The sequence below is a fragment of the Lolium perenne genome, chromosome 7 (genome assembly GCF_019359855.2).
Source record: "Lolium perenne isolate Kyuss_39 chromosome 7, Kyuss_2.0, whole genome shotgun sequence".
In the NCBI taxonomy this organism is placed as follows: Eukaryota; Viridiplantae; Streptophyta; class Magnoliopsida; order Poales; family Poaceae; genus Lolium; species Lolium perenne.
The window spans coordinates 176,412,173-176,435,326 of NC_067250.2; the positions used below are offsets into that span (position 1 = coordinate 176,412,173).

Consider the following 23,154-nt stretch of genomic DNA (forward strand, 5'->3'; position numbering starts at 1 on the left):
TGATGCTAGGGTATGTCACTACTCCTCCACCTCCGTGTCATCTGATCCATAGACTATCCCATAGTCTACTCCTTCCACTCCGCCGGTAAGATCAGGTTCTTCGTAGACCAGCTCGTAACTTCCTTCTGGTGCTCCATCATTGATGGCCTCCACTTCCGGATCACAGTCTAGCAAGGGTGTCGAAAGAAAGTGAGTACAGAGGTACTCAGCAAGTTCTAAAAGAGTAAAAAGGTGTTTGATGCACTAGCTACGACCATTGATCAGGAAATCGCAGGTCAATGCATGTTTTGAAATCATTTCTTCCAAAGGTTGCTTTTATTATGAAAACTATGCCCGTCAGTCTTCACAGGTTGACTAGAACTTCGTGGAGTTCCTTTCTGCGCGTTCAGCTCCCTTCCCGGAACAAGGAGTGACAGCCACAATTTGATACACTCTGCAGAGGTGCGTTACTTTTCCCACAAGAGATCTCACCCTTTTTGCCATCCGCAGGGACTTGCCCCCGTTCACACTTCCTTTGGTGTGAGGCCAGGTATAAAGATCCAAGCCCACACCGCCTTCTCCGCGACTGCAAACCCACCCTTTTGTCCAACCGTACACCCCCAGTAGACTTCCCTCGATAATACGGCTTTACTCACGGTGTACTCTGGACAATCCTTCATAGATCGTAGAGCCATCATCACTAATGGATGGGGATTTAAAAGGCTATCCCAACCTACGGCAGTGCCTCCAACACCCCGCCGGCTCTACCAATCCGTTGGCGTGCAGAAGGGAAAAGATACGGCTGGCTTCCCCAGAGCCATTATAGATCTCATGGTCAACGCGATTTGTACGGCGCTAGAATCACTGGACGGCATTGGTGATTAATCCTAGGGTGATATAACCCATTGCAATGGAACCTCCACCATATCAACACATACCATGGTTCCATTGCCAGCCACATAGTCATATTCATAGTTGGAAAGTAACATTTTATTTGCGATGCAGGAATGATAAGTATATTGCTTTGCATTAAAGTAGTAGAAAATACTCAAGTTGACATGAGCAAGGGTGAACTTGCCTGTGGACTGCGAGATAGTGCAGTTCAATGCAGTTGATGGAACCTGGACCTCGGGTTCTGTAAGAAGCATCATTGTCCGGTAAGGACAATGTTATAAAATCCAAATAATGCAATCATGGATGTATTATTTTATGTTGTATCCCTTTACCCCGCTGAGTCATATCAATTTAGGGTTGCGTTTAAGATTTATGTCTTCGACAGTAATTTACAATTGATTTAAAAGTATTAATTATTGTAATTCACACAAAGTATAACAATTCAAAGTAAAACTATTTTACTTGATGATTTCCTTAGTCATTCCAAAAATAATTTGAAATTATAGAGTTACCTCTATAGTTTTTGGAATAAAAAGGAATATAGTATTTTTCTTGGAAAAATACCCTTTTCAATAGAATTGACTTGGAATTATTAGAATTTCATTTTGAAATGTTTGAAAATAAGTATTTGAACTTATTTGAGATTTTTCCTTGAATTTTTAAATACAAGGAAATAATAGTTTAAAATTCCAGGTTATTATTTAAATTCTGAAAATTCATAATTTTGAATTTGTTTCATAAATTCCATTTCATATTTTATTCTTGTTAAGGTTTATTTTTCATTCATTAATCCAATTTTTAATGGATTTTTAGAGTTGTATTTGATTTATTAAAATTTGGTAAAGTTTTGGCTTTTTATTAAATGTTAAAAGACTAAAATACCCCCCTGGACCTTATTGGGCTCAGCCCAATAACCTAAGCCCATGGGACAGCCCACTAAGGCTTGCCCCATAGCGGCTCGGTGGCGCCGAACGACCCACCGCTCTCACTCACTCGGCCCTCTCTCGCTTTTCGTCTCTAACCCTAGCCTCTCGCGACGCTCTGGCGATGGCGTCGCCGCCATGGCCGCCGCCTCGCTCCGGCCATCGCCGTGCTCCTCCGCCGTAACCACCTACCGATCTAGAACCGCCGCATGAAGATCTATCGATCTGTCCGCGTAGTTTTCCCCTTCTCTTCATCTCCTGGCGAATCGCCTCCGATCTGGATCTCGGGAAGAATCGCCTCGACGAACTCCGGCGAGATCTCGTCCTCGCCGACGATGGGTGCGCTCCTGGGGTTGGCTTGGCGCGGGTGCTGCTCGCAGTACTCGTGCCATCGCCTCAGGTGCATCTGCTACGGTGGTGCTGGTTCGTGTTTTGGGTTTCGCCGGCGTAACGTCGGCGCCTACCCTGGACTTGCAGCTGTTAGGGCCGCGCGAGCACTGCCTCGCCATGCCCTAGCTTCTGCTTCCAGGCGCAAGTAAGTGTTGCATCTCTTCCTTCTCTTCTGTGCGCCTCCCTTGCCACTGTTCTTCTTCCTCCTCATGCTCTGTTGCTCTCTGGTGATCCTGTGATCACGCAGAGCCATGCTATTGCTGTGCAATCTTCCTGTGCTTCTGTCTACTGCAAGCTCATGGCCTAATTACCAGTTACTGGTACTGGCACATGTCGATTTGCTTGCTATTTATGCTGTGCTTGCTTCTCTGCTGCTCCTAGCATGCTCTGTACTTGCCATGCTCTGCTGTGCTTGCTCAAAAGCTAGCTATGCCATGCTATGCTTGACTGTGGCTTGCTTATTCTTACTGGGATATCATACTTGCTTGTCTAGGTGTATTTGTGATGCATCAGTGACACTTGTGTGTGTGCCAGTGGTGCCTGTGATATACTTCAGTGCTGTCTATGCAAGCCAATGATCCATTGGATCATTTCTTGCTTGTTGGCTAACTTCCCTGTGTAGCTTGACTTGATCTAATTGATCCATTTGATCAATTCAATGTCAGTGATGGCTTACTGATTAATACTGTGGCTAAGTGATTCAATTTCCTTGTGATGCTGATGCTCAAGCATCACTATGCTGTTGCTCATTCAAGCTACTGGACTTGCTCCAGTGGCTATGGTGCAGTGATTAAATTGTGTTGCTTAATAGTGTGCTACTGTCAGTGCTAAGCATGGATCTGTGATAAATTCATGCTTGTATTAATTAAATTATGATGAACTGCTTATGCAGTAATGATTTAAATGATTTGCTTGCAAATGAATTGGCTGTTCATGATTATCTGGCAAGCAATTGAATCTGAATCCATTCCTGGATAATGATGTGCTAGGTTTGGCTTCCTTTTAATTGATGCTAAGTGTGATGTGACCTCAGTAGCCTTGCTACTGATTGGTTGCTCACTTAGTTAGTTGGATTTTTGTGGCTACTCAACCTTTGCTTGCATATTTGGGAATCATCCTTGAGATGAATGCCAATATGCTTGCCTGATGAAAATCTAGGGTTTACTGATGGTTCATAGCTTAGGATTTACTGTGTAGTCTTAGCTGCTAATCCTTGCAATTCATCTGCTGGTGCTATCTGTGCATGTGATCTGGCTATGGTGTGCATCTGTGCATGTGTGCTAGTTTCTGTGTACAAGATATGTACCTAGATGCTTTCTATTTTTAGTAGCTTTTGACTGGCAGTAATCCTTGGTGAAAACCAAGTGATGATCTACCCATATGAGCATCTGCTCATTCCCATGCTTATTTCATGCATATGTGATGGATCAAATCCATTGGATCTGTCCAGGAACTTGGTATACCTTGTTCCAGCTCCTAGTGTGAAATATTTGGTTGATGCAGACTTGGGGTTTCTGTGCTCAGCCCTTCACCTCCAATCTCTGGTTGATCTTCTCAGGTCACCATGATTCCTGGTGGCTAAGTTGTTTGTGTTGGTTTCTGTTCTTGGTTATGAACTGGATGAACTGTGCTTGTTCTTGCTTCACCCTTACCTGGTGATTTGCAAATGTGGTCGACTGTCATGGTTCTAGGGTTTGTGTACTATTTATATGGCCTCTACTTCTTCCCTGGCCATGACACACAGGCTCATTTACTTTATGACTCATCCTTTGCCTTGCCTTGCTGTTGCTTGCCTAGCAACAGCCTTGCTATGGTGAAACTTGAGCCCTCTGTGGCTGCTCAGGTTTGGTCTGCCTGATCCTATCCTGTGCTGTCCAGGTTTTGGACAAGCACAAGTGTGCAGTGACAGTGTTCACTGTCCAAACTGAATTTCTGTGATGTTTTTCACTCTGTCCAAACTGAATTTCTAACACTTAATATCCTGTCTAGCACTTGTGATTTGTTTTGCAGGTTTTGAAGTTGAGTATGACCAGAAGATGTCCTTCAAGCATTTAGTCTAGGTTTTAGTTTAGGAAAATCTTGTAATTTTCCTTTTTCATTTCTGTTTATTATTATACATCAATTCTTGTATCAAAAATATTGTAAAGACTATGTATTCTGTGTTGATGATCAATAAAGCTCAAGTTTTGGTTTATGAGCTTTGTATTATGCAATGTTTATATTCTTGATGAAATATCATTTGATATTCACTTTGAAATTCAAAGTGATTTGAATTTTATCTCTTGTGTTTGAATTCTAAATTCATTATTTATATGGTGTGATGTTTATAGTTAATTGTTTAACACTTATCAAATGCAAACATTCCCCAAAGTAACAAGTTACAAAAGAGATCATGTCGAAATTTCCCTAACTCACATTGCCTAACCCTAAGTGCAAAATGAGAGAGAACCTCGATCCCTCTTAGGTTTAGTTGCAATAAGGCGCGAAAATTTCCCCTGTTTTGCGATGAAATGCACATCCCATTTCTAAATCTACCCTTCGTTGTTCCTATGTTCTGGGTTATTACAATGCCTCCACGCCATGAGTGGTCTCAACTTCATCAAAAGTGAAAACTTCTTGGAAGAAGTCATCCTCTCCCCAACCTAGGATCCAGTTGTCAAGAATGCAACAAGCAATGACCAGCTCTACTTAAGTGTCAAAAGTGTGGAACGGTTTCGGGTCAAGGACCTTGGACATATTCTTCAATGCAGCAAATGCCCTCTCAATGGTGACTCTAAGGCTTGAGTATCTCAGATTGAACAACTCTTTCGCATTCTGAGGTCGGTTCCTTGGAGTAAACTCGTTGAGGCGGTACCTTGTTTTCCTGAAGGGGGTAGAATACCAGGTCGGCATACATATCCAACATCTCCAAGGTAGAACTTGCCCTTAGGGATTTGCGACCCATCAGACCTTGACAAGCTGTCGGACAGGATGTTTGCATCATGAGATGAACCCTCCCACCCAGCAAGCACGTATGTGAACCTCATATCAAAATCCACATCTGCTAGCACGTTTTGGCTGGTGTAGTGCTTCCTCCCGCGGAATGTTGCACACATTGATCTCGGTACCTTTGCAGTCACATGAGTACCACAATATCTAGCCACAATGCAATCATGTCAAACAATTAGCACGCGGTCATGTTGTGACAGTACCACACATATGATAAGTAGAACGAACATGATTTTGTACTCACCCTGAAATACGGGAACCACATGTAGCTATTCTTGATCTTGGGTGGTGTGTTCGTTGATGCTGGCTTGATCATTTCACCTCTGAGCTCCCCAACTGCGTACAACACCTACTGGAAGTACCGAGAGAGTCTTTGTGGATCAGATGAATGTCTTATGGATGACTCTGAACCTCTGGTTATGACCCATGACATGAAAAAACATTGCGACTTGTCCTTCGACGAAGGTGTGGATGCTATAACCATCAGTCCTCTAGACCTGAGGCTACCCGTTGTAGAGAAGATGTGACCTTATGTGTAACGGCCCAGGGTAGTACCCCTAATAGATTTTGCTTGTTCTTTTCTTTTGTGCATCATCATGTCATCATGCATCATATCATCCATGCTTTTAACAAAATAAAAATTATTTTATAAACCCTAAATTATTTTATTTCTTTCTCATAGGGGTGATATAATAAAACTTTTCTTTCTCTGCACCTTTGTTTTCAAAATTCAAATCCTTGTTGGGATTGTTTTCAAATCAATTTGTAAAACAGTTTTGAAAAAGAAAAGAAAAATAAATTTGAAAATAAAAATCTTACCCTAATCCTCCCCTGGGCCTCTCTCTCTCTTCCTTAGCCCAGCGTGGCCTCCCTTCTTTTCAGCCCGACTCAGGATCCCACCGTACCCCTTTGCTTGGAAAACTTCTCAGGTTGTCGTCTTCTTCCCCCACGAAAGGAGCGTGAACACCTCCCGTGGCTGTCCACCACCACGGCATCGAGCCACTACCACCTGCTTCCTCCCCTCCTTTTAATCCCCATCGAGCCCCCAGGAAACCCTATCGCCCTCCTCCTTCTCCCTCGTGCCGCCGCCACCTACCTTCTTCTACCCTTTCTCTTTTTATTTTTCTCTGTGAACGAAACCAAGGGGAAAAGTCCCATAGTACCACCTCCACCCTACCATGGCGCCACCGCTCCACTGCGTCCCCCGTCGTTCTGAGGGCACCGGCGGATGCGCCTTGTCGTCCTCTTCATCTACGTGTAAGGAATCATCCCGAGGCGCTTTGTACTGAGCACAAGGTCGCCGATTCCCCGCAGCGTTTGCCGTCCATCTTCTCCGAATCCGGCCGCCTACGTCCTCCTCCGGCCCGTCAGATACCTCCATCACGGTCGCGGTGAGCTGACGCATCTCAGGAGCCCCTTCGCCCTCTACTTTTTCCCTCTACTTCGTCCTCCCATCGTTGACCGCCTCCCGTCGTCGCAGATATGCGATGCCGGCGTCGCTCCGGCTCTAATTCCTCCATGGCTGGACTCCCTGTGCTCGTCCGCGTCGAACGCGACCCCTCCTGCGACCCAGCTCTCTCCCAAGCGGCAGATCGGTGGTCGACTTGATCTCCCGCCATGGCTGTCCTGGCCCCTGAGCTCCGATTCGACTTGCTTCAACATGTCGCGCACCCTCCTCTTAACACGATCTGAATCAACAGCGCACTAGTTAGTCTCTTGATCCCGTGGAAGGCAGATTAAACCCACCTTTTTTGTTTCGGCCCAGATCGAACCGGCGCATCTGGTCGCCCACGCGGCCGAAGCTTTTACCGCCGACCACAGCCAGAAGTGGGCCGGCCCACACACGGCAGCCTTCATCCCGCCCGCCAGGTAGCAGGCCACCTCCCAGACCTAGCCCAAACTCTTTCTATGTCTTTTTATTTATTTTTCAAATCTGTCTATTTTATATCTTTTAATCTGTAACCCCAAATAAAATATGTTCTATATGAAAATTGATCAGAAAAATATGAGGAACATGAATATGCCATCCATTCATCTGTTTGCATCTCGCATCATGTCGCGCGTTGATAGTTGTGCATGTTCACCTAACATATATACGGAGTATTTCGGAACACCGACTAGGTTTCCCCGCTTCGTTTAATATTGAAGTAGCTCACCATTGCCATGCTAATCAACACTTAAATTTGTCGGTAGAAAATGCAACTCCAACCTTAATTGTTTGTCCGGGTTTCGATCCCGCTTAATTTGGATAAGTTGCATCGCATCACATTTGACATGTCATGCATATCATCTTGATCATGCTGGATCTTCTTTATCCGTAGTTGTAAGACTTGCATCCGTTGTGTGTGTTCCAGCATTTGCTTCTTCCCGGATAGGATCGCAAAGTGGTGTTGCGAGATACGACAAGTTCTCCGGATGTTCCTCGGCAAGCTTTAACAGGCAAGCATTTTCCCTATACTCCTGTCCCTGCAGGAGTCGCTCACCTATTTTATTTTGCCTTCTCCCTCATGCTATCCTTAAGTTGCGTTCTTGTCACGTGTCCCTTCCACTTGTTACCTCAAGCAGCCCATATTGCCACCACCAACCTCCTACAGCTGTTGTTTGGTTATCGGGTCTGCCTTGCGAGTCGTAGTGCATGCTAGTGCTTTTATATCTCGTTACCGTTAATGCTATCTTATCGGGTTATCTGTTGGGGAATCATGACACATGGTTTATGGATATATCTGTTGAGGATATCATGGTTACTTGTTAATAGTTGTTAGCGGAGGCATCGGTGGGTCAGCTGATCGTTTTGTGATGGCTCACTTGTGTTTCCTTAAAACCTAGGACACCGAGTTCTTGTTATCCGTTCCGAGACTGAGCACTCTAACCACACGTGGGTATGCTTATGGGTCTCCCCTTGACCACTGCCGGAATCTACAGCTTTGTCCAGTGGCCACAACTAGTTAGCAATGTTTTACCATTTGTTGTTGCGTGCATGCCAGCCTGTTACTTCTTTACTTTGGGAAGCCCCTAGGTGCCTTGTATCCCTTGTTTCTGGTATGCACGTATAGGTCGTGGAGCCTCTGCGAAGTGGTTTATCGCCCCAGTGTGTGTTTAAACCACCTAGCACGTTGACACACATAGCTAAGTCCGCTTCGGAGATACGGCCGGACTTTGATACGGGTTCAACTTGGTTAGGTGGCTTCCTGGACATTGTTGTCGTGAAGTAGAGTGCGAGCCGTGATATCCACCTGTCGTAAGTGGGTCGAGCGGTGCGTGTGGGTACATTTGGGCAACCCCTGCAGGGTGTACATCTTATCGATAAGCCGTGTCCGCGGTTATGGACGACTTGGAGCTGTATGACTCGACCATAGACAACTTACACCTGTTGTTTCAATACTAATAACTTGCATAGTAAGATAGAACAACTTAAATAATAACTGGTTAAAACTTGACAACTGTGTGAGTGCCTTTGTAAGTACTTCCTTGCGAGGGGGGAACGCATCGGCTATGTTATGTTTGCAGAGTATATAACTGTTAGTTATGCGCTCTCTCACCTTCTCTGATAGACGACTGTTGTAGAGTGTCTCTATAGGTTTTTAGTGCTTGCGCGCTACCGCTTAACCCCACCATATTGCCTATGACGTTCCTCTTGCGTCCTCTAAGTCCCCTGCGTGCCTCAAGTACAAAGGACGACTGGTTGACGAATGCTTATACGTCTTGAAGTCTTGTTAAGTATGAACCCGTACTTATTGCTGCTTCTACGGGATATAACCGGGCAGGTATGAAGATATGTTCGATGAAGACGACGTTAGCAAGGTTACCCTTCCGGCTTGGCCTGGGCAGGGTTATGGACGCCACTTGGTTATCTTCAGGACTCTTAGTCCAAATTTCTATCTTGTCCGTACTCGGATGTATTTGATCTTCTGTATGATTTGGATCTTTGTATGTATCTATTTGTATTTTGACTCGTGGGAGTCGTTGTTGTAATATATATGTATCTTGTGGGCTCTATTGTAATCCTGTTGTAATGTTACCGCTCGTGATTGATTCCACCCGCATCGCGTGCATGCTTCGGCGTGTACGAGGCGCTTGGTGGTGCGTCTCCTAAAATCGATATCGTGCGGATTTCGGCGGATTCGCTGGGATCCTCATGGTACCGGTTTTGGGGCGTCACATTATGTTTGCCTGGATAGTACCAAACAGGTGTAGTTTCATCTCCATCGAGATTTGAGGTTGGGTGCAGGCAAACAAACAAAAAGTTCTTTTTGACCCAAACCATGCAGCCCGACCTACCAAACAATAGCCCAATTCTAGCCCGTGGCTCGTTCCAAACGTGTACGTGCCCTCGCACCACTGCGCCTGTGAGCCCCAAATCGGGCCCAGGCAACCAAACACATCCTAAGAAGCGGTGGAATCTCGCACGATTATAACATCTGACGGCTCATAGCATTTCAGCCGGCTGTTCCATGTCTGTTGGCTGAACGGGATTCTAGCATCTGGAATGTATAAATTTCGTAAGATTTATAGAGAATTTCCATTAATATGATTTTTTTTCTATGGAAGCTCTTCGGATCATAGGATAGGGGTCACTCAATTCCAAAAGAAAGATATTCCTATGCCCATTATTTCATATAAACTAGAGCTCAAAGCCCCCTTTGAAAAGCCCAATTGCACTTGAGCTATAGTATTTTTCTCCTCTCTTTACTTAATGATGTGACATTCCGGTTTTTTCTCCGTGTATATCATCCAAAGAGACATCTTTAACAGTTCATATATATTGAGACATTTTGAGGAATTCAATGTGTGACATCTCAGTCATGTGTTCTCATTATAGGAAACTGTAGGAATCAACTGTCTGATGCGCCATTGCATGGGTCCCACAATTGCTGCAAAAACCTAGTCATCATTGCAAAAAAATCCCGAATGTAACATGTTCTCGATATATGCAGCATTTATAGAAATGCAACATCGTTTTGCAACAAATCCTGCGAATATGTTAAAAAACATGCGATGTGTAACAAAGAAACATTGTAACACAAACCAGCAACGTATACAACAAATGTCAACTTGGTTATAGCAAAACGTCACCAATTGCTACTTTTTCAACACACTCATGTAGCAAAATGCATATGTGTTTGTAACATCTTGGAACATCGTATGCAACATTTGCATGTTTAGATTTTCATTGACCTCAAACCATCAACAATTTAGGTTGGAGGCATCCGTCCTTTGCCGATTCCGGATGACAAAACCATGATTCTGCACCCCCATAGAGGCCAGTTACAGCCAGGTTGGGTGAGCCCTACTCGTGGTCATCTTCCTCTCTAGGTCTGATGACGCCTTCAATTTCCTTCGTGGAGATCTGACTAGCTACTATCAGCAGGTGTAGCACATGAGGCGTCGGCTAACCTTGCCAGCAACAGTGTCGACGCGGGGGAGCAATAACGTCGGCGACTAGCATGCGGACGAGCGGCAGAAACTATAGCCACCTCAGTCGACCTACCATGAGAGAGAGGGAGAGGGAGAGGGGGAGGGAGAGGGAGGGAGGGAGAGGGAGGGATGGAGTGAGAGAGAGAGAGAGAGAGAGAGAGAGAGAGAGAGAGAGGTGTCACGATTGGTCGTATCGTGGGAAGAAAAGGAAGGACTAGGCCTTGCATTATCCCCTATAATTATAGTTTGCATGCTCCTTAGATTATGACATAATTAAAAATGAACTAGAAAAAATGTCTAAGATAAGACATATCATACAATAGAGAAAAATAATTTATCTTTAAAATAATCTCTTAATTAAGAGAAGATAACAGAATTACGCACGGTTGTCACGATTGTCTGGTTTGACTCATGGCCGAAGGTTTTGTCTCTATTGCTTAATATAAAACTATTTTTACCTACCAAAAAGGGCCCTTTCCCTGACCATCCTTGATTGGGCAAACCGCTTTGGAACTACCGCAAGAAGGCACAAATCCTCCGTAACTTGCAGCAACCTGTCCACCTAAAAAAAGGCTTTGTCGCCATTGCCCCATCTGCCCCGTCCTGGCACTCAGCATAAAACTATCAGTAGGTTTGGGTTATATCAAGAAGTGCAGAGAAGATTTGTGAATTTGAGAGGTATCACTCAGAGGTCGCTGCTTAGGGCATCTCCAACGGGGCGGCGTATTTCGGACGCCTAAAAGTGATCGCGAGCGTCCGTTTGTGTCGTCCCGCGGACATATTTTGTCTGCGCGTCCGTTTACGTCTGGGTGTGTTCCCACATGGGCGATCTATTTTTTAGATTTGCAACATATTTAAAAATATAAATAGTAGTACATTTAAATGCATAAAAACTATACAATGTAGATCTAGAAGCCTAGACTACTTGCTTCCGGACGGGCTGGCCCCGTCGTTGCGTCGCTCCATTGTCTGCTTCTCCGCTGCCTCCCGTGCGGCTGATATGGCTCGGTGCGCCGCCGCGTCCTCTTGCAAGCGCTGCTCCAGCCTCGCGTTCGCGGCGTCGTCCCTGAGCGTCTCGAAAGACTCGACGATAGCCCTCTGCTCAGCCGCCCTCTCCTCCGGCGTAGGCACATCAGGGTCATCGGAAGACCAAGATATCTCGGACTCGGAGTCCTCTGCGGCTGCGGCGGCCGCCAGCCTGCGCTGTTCCAGCTCGGCGTCGACCGCCGCCTGGGTCTCCCGCTCCTCCTCTGTTTCCTTCTCCGCTTCAGCCAGGGCCGCGACGTCCCTGACCGGGTGGAGGAGATCGGTGCTGTCTTCGGAGTCGAACTCATCGTCGGAGCTCGAGGCCGGGGGAGGTGGAGTGGGAGGTGAAGGTGGAGGGGCGGTAGCCTAGCCGCGTCCGACACTGCTCATGGTGGATCTGCTAGGGCTGAGCGGAAGCGGCGCTACGGCAGCGACGGCTAGGGTTTAGTGGGGAGGAGATGAGACGCTCGCGCCCCTGTTTATATAGGTCGGAGGCAGGGCGACGACCGCGCCACGCGTGGCATCGCCATTACTACGGGCGCAGAGGTAGGCGACGGCCGCCCGCCACGCGAGGCATCACCATTTACGCGGCCGCAGACTGCCGAAGTGACGCCTCGGCGCCAGTACTGGCGGAGAAGATGCATCGACGCTGAGTCACTGCCAGGCGGGCCAGACAAAACGTCCGCCAGACGCGAGCGAACACTTTCCACGTTCGCGCAGCGTCCGCAGAGACCGAGGCGCATATTTGAGCCAGATTTGCGTCTTCACGAACGGCCCGTTCACTTTCCGTTGCCTCACTGGAGGTGGTGCAAGGCGTATTTCCGGTCATGGCAAACGAAAACGATCGCAGCGTCCGTTTACGTCGCGTCGCTGGAGATGCCCTTACGGCACTTGGATGTTGAGACTTGAGAGAAAGCCACGGCTTGGAGGGGTCCGTCCGTACGTTGCAACCACGCCCATCAGGCATCAGTAGCAGAGTGTCGTATTGAGCTGCCTAAGGCCTTGTTCGGTTAGTCCCGTCACCGCCGGGATTTGGCCTCAATACACGTGGGTTAGCGGGATCGGTTTAGACGGGAATCAATACCGGACCATGCAAAAAAACATGTTCAGTTAACCCCCGCCGAGATCCCACCCTGTCCAAAATCTCCCCAATCCCATTCAAATCGCAGGGATTAAAAATATCTTGTCCCACCCCGTGGAACTATTCCACGCCTGCTCCCACCCCGTGGAACTATTCCACGCCTGCTCGTCCCGAATCGGTAAACGCCGGAAAAAAGCCACATCGCTCCTTTCTCGCGGCGGCGCTTAAGGCGACAAAAGGACGGCGAGATGGAGTGAGCGGCGGCACTAACGGAGATGGAAGGACGGCGGCGGCGATGGAGACGGAAGGACGGCGGCGGCAGTGGAGATGGAAGGACGGCAGCGGCGCTGACAATCAGAGGAGGTGGGCGCTCCGTAAGACTGCTCATAGTAGGCGTAACTTAGGTAGTAACATCACACATTTCAAGGTATTTTGGTGACATGACATAGCAATAAATGAAGAAAGAGAGGGATGTGGTAACTAGCTATGTTACCATAATATCACACACCCCAAGATAAAATGAGTCTACTAATAAATAAATGAGACTTTGCATGATACCATCTCTAAGTTACTTTCCACTATGAAGGTAGTAACATAGACTAGTAACTTATGCATGACACCACCTTATGTTACTCCCCACTATGAGCAGCCTAACCTCGCACAGATGCTGCTGCGGAGCCCGTCCTGACCCGTAGCCTATCGCGAGGTCCCATCACCGGAGAAGATGAAGCAGCGATCCCCAAATTGGTATATCTTTCTCATCGCTGCTATGCGGGCGTGATTAGTGGCGTTACCATGCCGGTGCCTTAATTAGTTGTTGTTTCCCTGGGACTCCGTAAGTAACCGAATAAGCAAATTATGCAAGGATCAAGGGATTTAATTAGGGGATGGGATTAATGGGGGTCTGGGTGACACGAGCGGGTTCACCCAATTTCCCGGGTGGGTTGTTCCACGGGTGAATCAGTTCACCATGAACCGAACGAGGCCTAAGTGGGCCCCTTTTCCCGTGAACCTTCTTTTATTCTGGGCCGTATTTATCTGTGTGTGTCAGTGTGTGTCTTCGCTAGTGGGCTTTTGTTCCCGTGATTCAGCCAGCTTTTTTTTTTGAACAGGAGAGGTTCGAAGGACCTAGAGCTTTGTTGACATTTCAGCGGTGGCAGTACAATTACAAAAAGGTCCTGAGAAAAAAGAAAATTACAGATCGACCCAAGTACTTTGCACTAAGGATCTTAGAATGGAATAAAGAAACGTGATCCAGGCCAGCTCTAGATCCACCGCCGTCGAGGTCGCCGGAGTCAACCTCCATGCCACTGGGGACAGAACCACTTGGGGCATGGAGGCGGGAGCTAGCTCCGATGATGCTTTTGAGCCTCCGTCTAGATGATTGGAGGTTTAGAAAGACCTGAGGACGAAGAACGAGCGTCGTTGCCTCAGGAAAGAGGGGCCGCCCTACGGCCAACAAGAATGGCGACAGTGGCGCCTTGGTGAACCTCCCAGGGTGGAGGGGCTGCCTTCCAGCCATAGGATTCAGCGACAGTGGCGCCGAGAAGACCCTCCAAGTAGAAGCCAACAAGCTTCCCTACTACAGATGAGGTAGCCGGCGACGAGCAGGTGGGCAACCCTCTTCTCCCTCAACACCATGATGAGCAGAGAGGAGGAGACCACCGTAGCATCGGCATAGACCAGAACCGCGAGAGACGGCTTTATTTACGGAGATCCTCGTCCCCCTCCGCCGCCACACCTCTGGCTCCGACCGCCGGAGCTCCTTGAGATCGAGGTAGAAGACGACGCGGCGCCAGATCCAGCCGATGGGATCCGCCACCTCACTCCCGGCATACTCGCCAAACGCCACTAGGGACCATAATCTATAGCTAGTACTACTACTATCTACTCCGGCGCCATCTTCTCTCCAACTCCGACCGGCTAGCCCGGCGGAGAGGGAGGAGGAGCGGCCCGGTGAGTTCGAGGATAAGGTCAAGAACTGTAGCTAGGTGAGAGGAGGGGAGGGGGAAATGAGCGTCCATCAATTGTGATCCAGCCAACTGAGAGACAGTTCAAGTTCATGTCGGAGACGAAGTTCCAATCCCTGATAAAAAAAAATCTGATGTCGAAGATTTGTTGTGATTTGAGTAGAGTCGGAGATAGACTCCGAGTGCTCAACGACATATCTAGGACGTGGACCGATATAAAGATATCCAACTAGGTATTTCGTTATACGCACGTCCAAATCTATCAGATCATCATGGCGGCGTCCAGGGCAATGACGACGGTGTTGGACACGGCGACTTCTACGTGCACCCCGGAGACGGTGCAGCGCAAGCACGTCTTCGACATCCGTGGCTACAGCCAGCACAAGCTCCTCGGCCCCAACACCTACATCAGCTCCGGCTCCTTCGCCGTGGGCGGCTACGACTGGAACATCCGCTACTTCCCCGGAGGGTACCTGAAGCCCAAGTACGTGTCCGTCTACCTCGAGCTCCTCACCGCCTCCGCCCGCGTGCGCGCGTCGTGCGACCTCAGCATCGTCAACCAGCGCACCGGCGTCGCCTCGCTCGTGTCGCGCACGCCGCCGATGGTGTTCAGCTCCGACCTCACCAGGTTCGCGCCGAGCACCGCCAAGTTCAAGAAGAGGAGCAAGCTGGAGGCGTCCGGGTTCGTCCAGGGCGACCGTCTGGTCATCGAGTGCGTCGTCACCGTCTTCATGTATCCGACCGTCGTCCGGACCACGCCGGAAGTGGAGCCGCCGTCAGACCTGCACCGTGACCTCGCCAAGCTGTACGAGTCCAAGGCCGGGGCGGACGTCGGCTTCGTCGTCCGTGGGCAGCAGGGTTTCAGCGCTCACCTCACCGTGCTCGCGATGAGGTCGCCGGTGTTCATGGCGCACCTTCGTAACGAGCGGATGGGATTCTCAGGGTGCTTCACCATCAACCACATGCAGCCTGAGGTCTTTGAGGCTCTGCTCTACTACATCTACATGGACTCGCTGCCCGCCATGCCTGACATGGACGCCGACCGCAAGAGGGAAATTACCATGGATTTACTTGCAGCGGCGGATCGGTTCGCTATTCAGAGATTGAAGCTAATATGTGAAAGCGCCCTATCTAAGACCCTCGAGGCCAATACGGTGGTTGCCACTCTGACTTTAGCAGAGAAGCATCACTGCCAAAAACTCCGAGAGGCTTGCCTTGAATTTATAGCTTCTTCAGTCGACCAAATGAAGTAGTTAATTATTGACTCATTTGTTATTAATAACGGAGTATTCTTTTTTCACTTCTGCTATTTGATAGCCGAGTGTTTTTCAATTCGTCAACGCTCCATTTTTGTGTCCATTGTATTTGTATACATGGTAGATTGACTGGGCCACATGCTTTTGTGTTTGTAAATACCTTATGTGACACAAATTACAGTCCACTTACACTCGTATTACATGTAAACTAGCAAGGTGGCCCTCGGACACCCGAGGGCAGCACCTATACTCTTTAATTCTTTTAGTCTTATTGTTCTTTGACTATTTATATAGTCTTATATATTCATATTGTGTCACAATGTATTAATATATGATACGGTTTTGTAACCACTGAATACATTGCGAATAAAATATGAGAACTGCATATAACATCTCTAATCATATTTGCTTATTCATGCAAATAATAATTCTGTTATTTAAAAAAATGATACTTATGGTGATATGTTTAATTTTTATATGGTACTAGTACAAAGCCCGTGCGTTGCTACGGTGCCAAATTAATTAAGCAAAAAGTATCAACATTTTATATTTTAAAATTCGTAGGTCAATCCAATCTAAATTGTTTGCATTTATTGTTCTGTCTTTTATATTGTGCAATAGTGAGAATTATATAATATTAAACATGTAATACTATCTCCAAATCGGTTTAAAGAGTAATTGCACATTTCGAGTAAGAAGTTTGACTAAAAATTTGGTCAACAAAATATGAGATATATGCCGCAAAAATTATACCATTAGATTCATATTCAAAAGAAATTTCAAATAATATAACTTTTATGATATATATCTTATATTTTGTTGATCAAATTAGTAGCCAAAGTTTTTTTTTGAAATACGTAATAGCCCTATAAATCGGTATAGATGGAGTAGTAAAAATCACCCAAGAATTTAAATCATGTAATCGTGAAAATCAAAATGATGCTAGTCAGAATAAATCATTAATTATCAGAACAACACATTAACATGGTAATCGTCTGAGCCGGGCCTGCAGGAACAGCTGGTCCCGTTTGCATCTGGACATGGATGCAGGAAGTCGGATATGATAGGAAATATGGGCTCGCTAGACCATCCCGCACCCACATGATGCAGCGCTCGCTAACATCAGCCGCACCACCGCTCCATGGTGCTCGACCTCTGCCAAGCACTACGATGTCTCACCCTAGCTCCTGCCGCAGGCTTGTTCCGCCGGATTTATTTCACGTTTGTTGTGCGGGACACACTTTTTGTGTTCCAAAGTTTCTGCGGTAATCGAATCTGCGATTCTGTGGAGTTGAGAGATCGTGGGTGGGATGGTTCGTTTGTTCTTCGCCTTTTATGTTGTCGCGAGTTAGCTTGATTTGGAAATCGTATCGAATCGCGGGACAGAGAAACACACCGACGCCCCTCGACGTATCCTGTTCTTTAGCGATTGAATTAGGAAACTGAATTAGGGGCCAGAGTAGAACTCCGGGGAGGCTGGATAGATAGACGTACGAAAGCGCCCACTTAGACGGACTCCTACTATTGTAGGTTGTTTCATAAATTTTTGGGAACAGCGCTGCGCGAGCCACCGCTTTCGGAACTTGATAACGCCTGTGCGAGCCACCGCTTTCGGAACTTGATCGGCCTCCAGTTAGAGATGAACTCTTCTAACATAGGGATAGAAGATCCCGCGGTCCAAACAGAATTTTACCAACTGTTGACGACCGAATGACGATCAAACCAAACCAAACGTCGGAAATACTTTTGCTTTTATTATTAGGTATAGAAATGCGTTCGGGTACTCTAAAAAAAAACTTAAGGTGAGAACACTGGCTCTGAAGGTGGAGTGTATTGGTGTCGCCATGGCATGCCGGGCAAAGAGCCAGAGACGTCTTCGTCGCTTGGTGTATCAGTTCCTCATCTCTTCTTTTCTGCACATGTTCGTGATGCCCCATGGTCTGATCCCCATCGCAATAATCTGCACCCAATTGTTCAATTGTTTGACCAAGTCCCAGATCACAGACAGTAGCACAAAGAGAAATCAAGCGCATGTACAGCTGCAGCTCAGCAAACACCGTCTGGTAAGCTAAACGGTTGAACTTTGAAGCTCCAAATAATTGAAATTCATGATATATATTGATTAATTTGAAACAAAACACCAACATCATGTCACTCCTTAGCGCCATCTGTCGATCAGAGACAGCTGACGTAGTCACATAGAACTTGATGTCCACCCTAGCCGGAAGTAGTCCATGCCTTCAAAGGCATCGGTGCTGAGTTTAGCGACGCCGCACACAAAGAAGAAACTTTGTTCCTGCTGAGTCAGAGCTGGACCCGAGATCCGTGCCATGGTTGATCTTGCGAGGTTCAGGGAAAAGCTCTTCTGGACATCCGCGTGACGTACCCTCCTACCGCAGGGAGGAGGAACCGTCGTCGGTGTTTGATAGCTCGACGAGACAACGACGGGTAGCTACAAAACCACCGTCCGGCGAGTCGGAGTCGGACACCATGCACGTGGAACCAATCAAACATGATGAACTATAGCTGTTCTTTCCTCTTGATAATGCTAACGAATTTGATGTACAGTTTGGCATGATGCAAAGTTTGGCGTGGGTTCATCGTGGCCTAAATAGCGATTCACGCTCGGCTGGCATCTGGCAAGCTTCGTTCGATCGCCCAAATAGAAAAACATCTGCATCGGCGTGCACACAAAAACAATCAAGCAAATTCAAGCCTGCTTGGCTGAATTGATCGTGACATCCCGTGATCGTTTCTTGCATACCTCCTCTGGAGCAAGTGAACGCAAGTCCGTCGTCAATCCGGAGTCTTTTGTCTCATGTCTACCCACGTCCTCGCCCATGGACGCCTGGACCACTGTCCGCAGCCGACTCCTGGCGCAACAGCAATGGCATGGTGATGCAGGCACCATCGGCCCCGTTTCCACGCACGCCTTGATGCGATTAATGAAGCTCGACATCGTCGGACGCTGCTTCTCCCGGCAAACTCCTGCGTTATTCGAGCCAGGAGTGGATCCTCTCTTGAAAAAAAATCAGTTGATCAGGCATTGCTCGACGTTGCTTCTCCACGTTACTTTTCATCGTCCAGAGGCGCTTGTCGCCGCCGAGCTCTGCCTGAACACCGCCGCTTGATTGATTCATTGCTTACCTGAACGCTGCCGCCTGATTCATTGCTGGGACGGGCTCAAGATTGTAATTGATTGCTCGTCTATGCAGGAGAAGCCGTAGCTAGCTAGGCTGTTCTATATATTCAGGATTGGACTTAGCAAAGGCTATTCTGGTTCGGATAGGACTCCTCTTAGCAACGACTCGTGCGGCACAAAAACAACGGACGAAACAAAACGCGATGAACTGAACGGACGAAACCAACTAAGCAATCTAGGACGGACCAAACCACGGAAAGCTTATTTTCTTTATTATTAGGTATATATTATATTTCAATTTTAAAAATGTCTATTCGATGTTAATAGATGACCCATTTAAGAAACTGAGTATTTTATCATTTCAAGTTGTGTGTAATCTATAGACTTTTATAAGGATCTAATTATATTGATAATGACTATTATATCAACAAAATTGTTTTAATGGCACTGCATTTTAATATAGTATTGTCGCTCGATCCCTAATGGTCGCCTATTATAATAAATGTTTCTTATACAGCCATATATGATAATTTTTTAATCATTTGTTGATGATATGGACCAAATGTTTAATTCACCTAGGATAGAAAATAGCATAGTAATCACTCGTTTGATATATAAACATTGAAATTTGTAAATATTTTGCCGTATATTCAATTTTTCTTTTCCTAGCATGCAGATGCACACTTGAATGGAAACCTTTAGTTTATTTTTTTAGAACCTGTGTATCCATTTTTTCCAATCTGTACTTTCATTTTGAAAAAACTTTTGTTACGTGTACATCTTTGATACTCATCTAGGTAACAATAATTTTAGTATATTTATTGATGATCACCTACATGACATGCTATATATTATTATAGTTCGTGTAACATTTTTAGACTTTAAATCTTAACCATTAAAATTAAGGTTGCTAGATCAAATAATTTCAGTATATCTGGATTAACGTGGTGTCTCGAAAAAGAACCGTATAAGGTTGATAGATCAAATAATTTCAGTATATCTGGATTAACGTGTTGTACCGGAAAAGAACTGTATTTTTTTAATATATAATAGTATATTTGTTGATGATCATCTACATGACATGCTATATATTATTATAGTTCGTGTAACATTTTTAGTCATTAAATATTAGCCATTAAAATTAATGTTGCTAGATCAAATAGTTTCAGTACTGGATTAACGTGGTGTCTCGAAAAAGAACCGTATAACAATGATAGATCAAATAATTTCACTATATTTGGTTTAACGTATTGTACCAAAAAAGAACTGTATTTTTTTAATATATAATAGATGTAAGAATTTAGAACCAAGAATTAAATAAAAGAATTAACATTTAATAAACACATATTTTTTGGTTTTATTGGAAAGTTAGAGTCCTAGATTTATACGTCTATCCAGTCTCATCTTTTTTTTTCTCATAAATGCTTTTTTACGTCATATGCATGGTACGTGCTAGAGTTCTAGAGTTATACGTGTATCCAGACACATCTTTTTTCTTATCATGAATCCTTCTTTTCACGTTATCACATGGTACGTGATTTCCCTTCCGTATTTAGCGCATTTACTTATTATTAAACGTGACAAACATGGTTACACAGTTATGTACGTAACTATTAGTGTTTTGTTCAATCTTATCCGTAATTTATAGATCTAACGGTTAAAATAATTCTTATGATGTGGATTAACGTGGTGCCTCTATTTTAGACCCCCGTATTGTGCTTTTAATATATAATAGATAGATAGATTAGTAAAGAGAGTACTCGACTGATTTTTAAATTGCCATAAGTCAACTTTTCCTTCAGCCTGGATAACATGTGTCATGGAGGAAAAATTAGCCTCGATCTCCTTTAGATGAATTATCAACGAGTTTATAGGCGGGATATTCGTGCAATAAGCAAACAAAGTGAAAAGAGATGAAATCCATATAAATGATTTCAACTAAAAATTACAAGTTTCGGATCATTTGATTCTAGTGTAATGAACTTGCTACATATAGACTATAAAAACACACACACACAAATATATAGTCTACATGATTTCAAAAATCAAATTACAATGTTATTTGCCCAAATTTACATGTTCCCCAGCAGATCATGTAATAAATAGTGTAGTGAGTCCACGGAGACAAGGGAACAAGTGGTGTGATGATTTCTATTTTTGTATTTGATCTTGATATTGTGTGTGACTAGTCCTCACGGACTGCGGGTTGGGGTGAATCCTCGCAGCGTTCATATGCATCTAATATTATGTTATGTGTAAAGATTGAATATGAGTTTTGCTATCTTGTATCCTTGTCTCTCTGCCCCATCTTGATGATCTGCAAGTATCCATTTCATTCGAGTCGATCAAGGGAAGAAGTAGGATGAGTGGAGAACGGCGTGCTACAGTGAAACATTAGTGACATAAAGATGAAAGTAACATTACATGTTTAGTGATTCATTCGGGATCAAAGCACAATCATCTAGCTTAAGACTTTGGTCTATATTCATTACTTAATAACGGTTGTTGCTTGCAACTGTAAGGACAATGGTTGGACCATTATGATCTTGTCACCTCTGGCTTTAGGGGCAAGAGTATTTACGGATGTGCTACTCACAAATCTTTTATCTCTATTTTATTTGTTACACATATGAGCTTCAATTATATATGTATGCATATCTATAGGTGAAACCTTAACCCCGACCTATTTGAATCATTAAACACACTAGATAGGTACGGTAAACTGAAGCTAAAGTACACTAGCAAGTCTTATAGACGTTTCCTTCACACCATTTAGCACTGCTTCCCAAGGTTCGATTAAAACCTAGATCTTCTAGGAATTTTTTTTATCATACTGCAATCCGTAATCCGGATCGAATGTATCGACCCTTTATCTGGCGCCGTTGCCGGGAAGCAATTTCGCTATTCCGGTAAGGTTACTAGAGACCTTGTTAGTTATCTTATTTTTAGTTTTAAGTTTTTATTTACTGTTATTAGTTCACTGTTTTATTCTTTACTTGAAGCCCAAAAAAATTAGTTACTTGTTCTTTTACAATCATAGAAGAAATACCAAAAAGATAATCACTATGGCAGAAAAGGAGTTTGGGGAATATGCTATCCCCAATGATGATTTTATTCGTGCACCCATAACTCAGCTCGATGTTGAAGCGGATAACTATGAAATTAAGCCTAACCTTTTAAGTTTGGTTTAGCGGAACCAATTTGGAGGCTCATCCGCTGAGGATTCAGGTATGCACTTAAACACATTCACTGAAATATGTGATATGATGCGCATTAAAGATGTTGATCCAAATGCTATTAAATTGCACCTATTTCCTTTTTCATTAAGAGGAAAAGCAAATGACTGGTTGCTAGCTTTTCCTAAGGGCAGTATAACTTCATGGGATGAATGTACTAATATATTTATGACTAAGTTTTTCCCACCAACAAAGACTATGTAACTACGTTATAACATTACTTGTTTTAGACAAGAAGACCGCTAGCCACTAGCGCTTGCGTGGGAAAGGATGAAAGAAGCCACCATGAACTGTCCAAGTCATGAAATGGAGGATTGGTTAATCCTACATTTATTTTATAATGCCCTTAACCCAATGTCAAAGTCTATGATTGATACTGCAGCAGGAGGAACATTCTGGCAAGGAGGCTTCTAGATGATATGCAAAGCAACCATGCCCAATGGCATGTATCTAGACAGATCCTCTTCAAGAAATGTGAATGCAATCACCGAAGGTAACAATGAAGAACTTACTTCAAAGGTAGATGATTTTATACATATGCTTAGGGTATAGCTAGGCTTTACTTACATGTTTCAAGTGGTATGGAGATCATGTGGTAGCTTGTATCTTGGTGCTACCTCCTTCTTCCTTGGAAAGTTCTCCATTCACTTCTTATGTGGGAACTGAAACTTCACATTCCCTTCCTTTGAGTCAATGATTACACTTGTAGTTCTCAAAAACATTATTTCAAGGATTATAGGACTAGAGGCTTTACTCCCCATGTCCATGATAACAAAATCAACATGCACAAAATTCATATGTAACTCAACCATTATATCATTTACTTTTCCTAAAGCATGTGTGGTCGATTCATT

General features: G+C 45.0%; 1 protein-coding gene across 1 annotated transcript; it reads left to right on the plus strand.

Moving 5' to 3' along the window:
- The first annotated feature begins 14,938 nt into the window (after window positions 1-14,938).
- On the plus strand, window positions 14,939-15,919 carry LOC127312539 (BTB/POZ and MATH domain-containing protein 2-like). The gene has a single exon (XM_051343062.1). The coding sequence runs from the start codon at window positions 14,939-14,941 to the stop codon at window positions 15,917-15,919; it is 981 nt and encodes a 326-aa protein (XP_051199022.1).
- The last annotated feature ends 7,235 nt before the right edge of the window (window positions 15,920-23,154 follow it).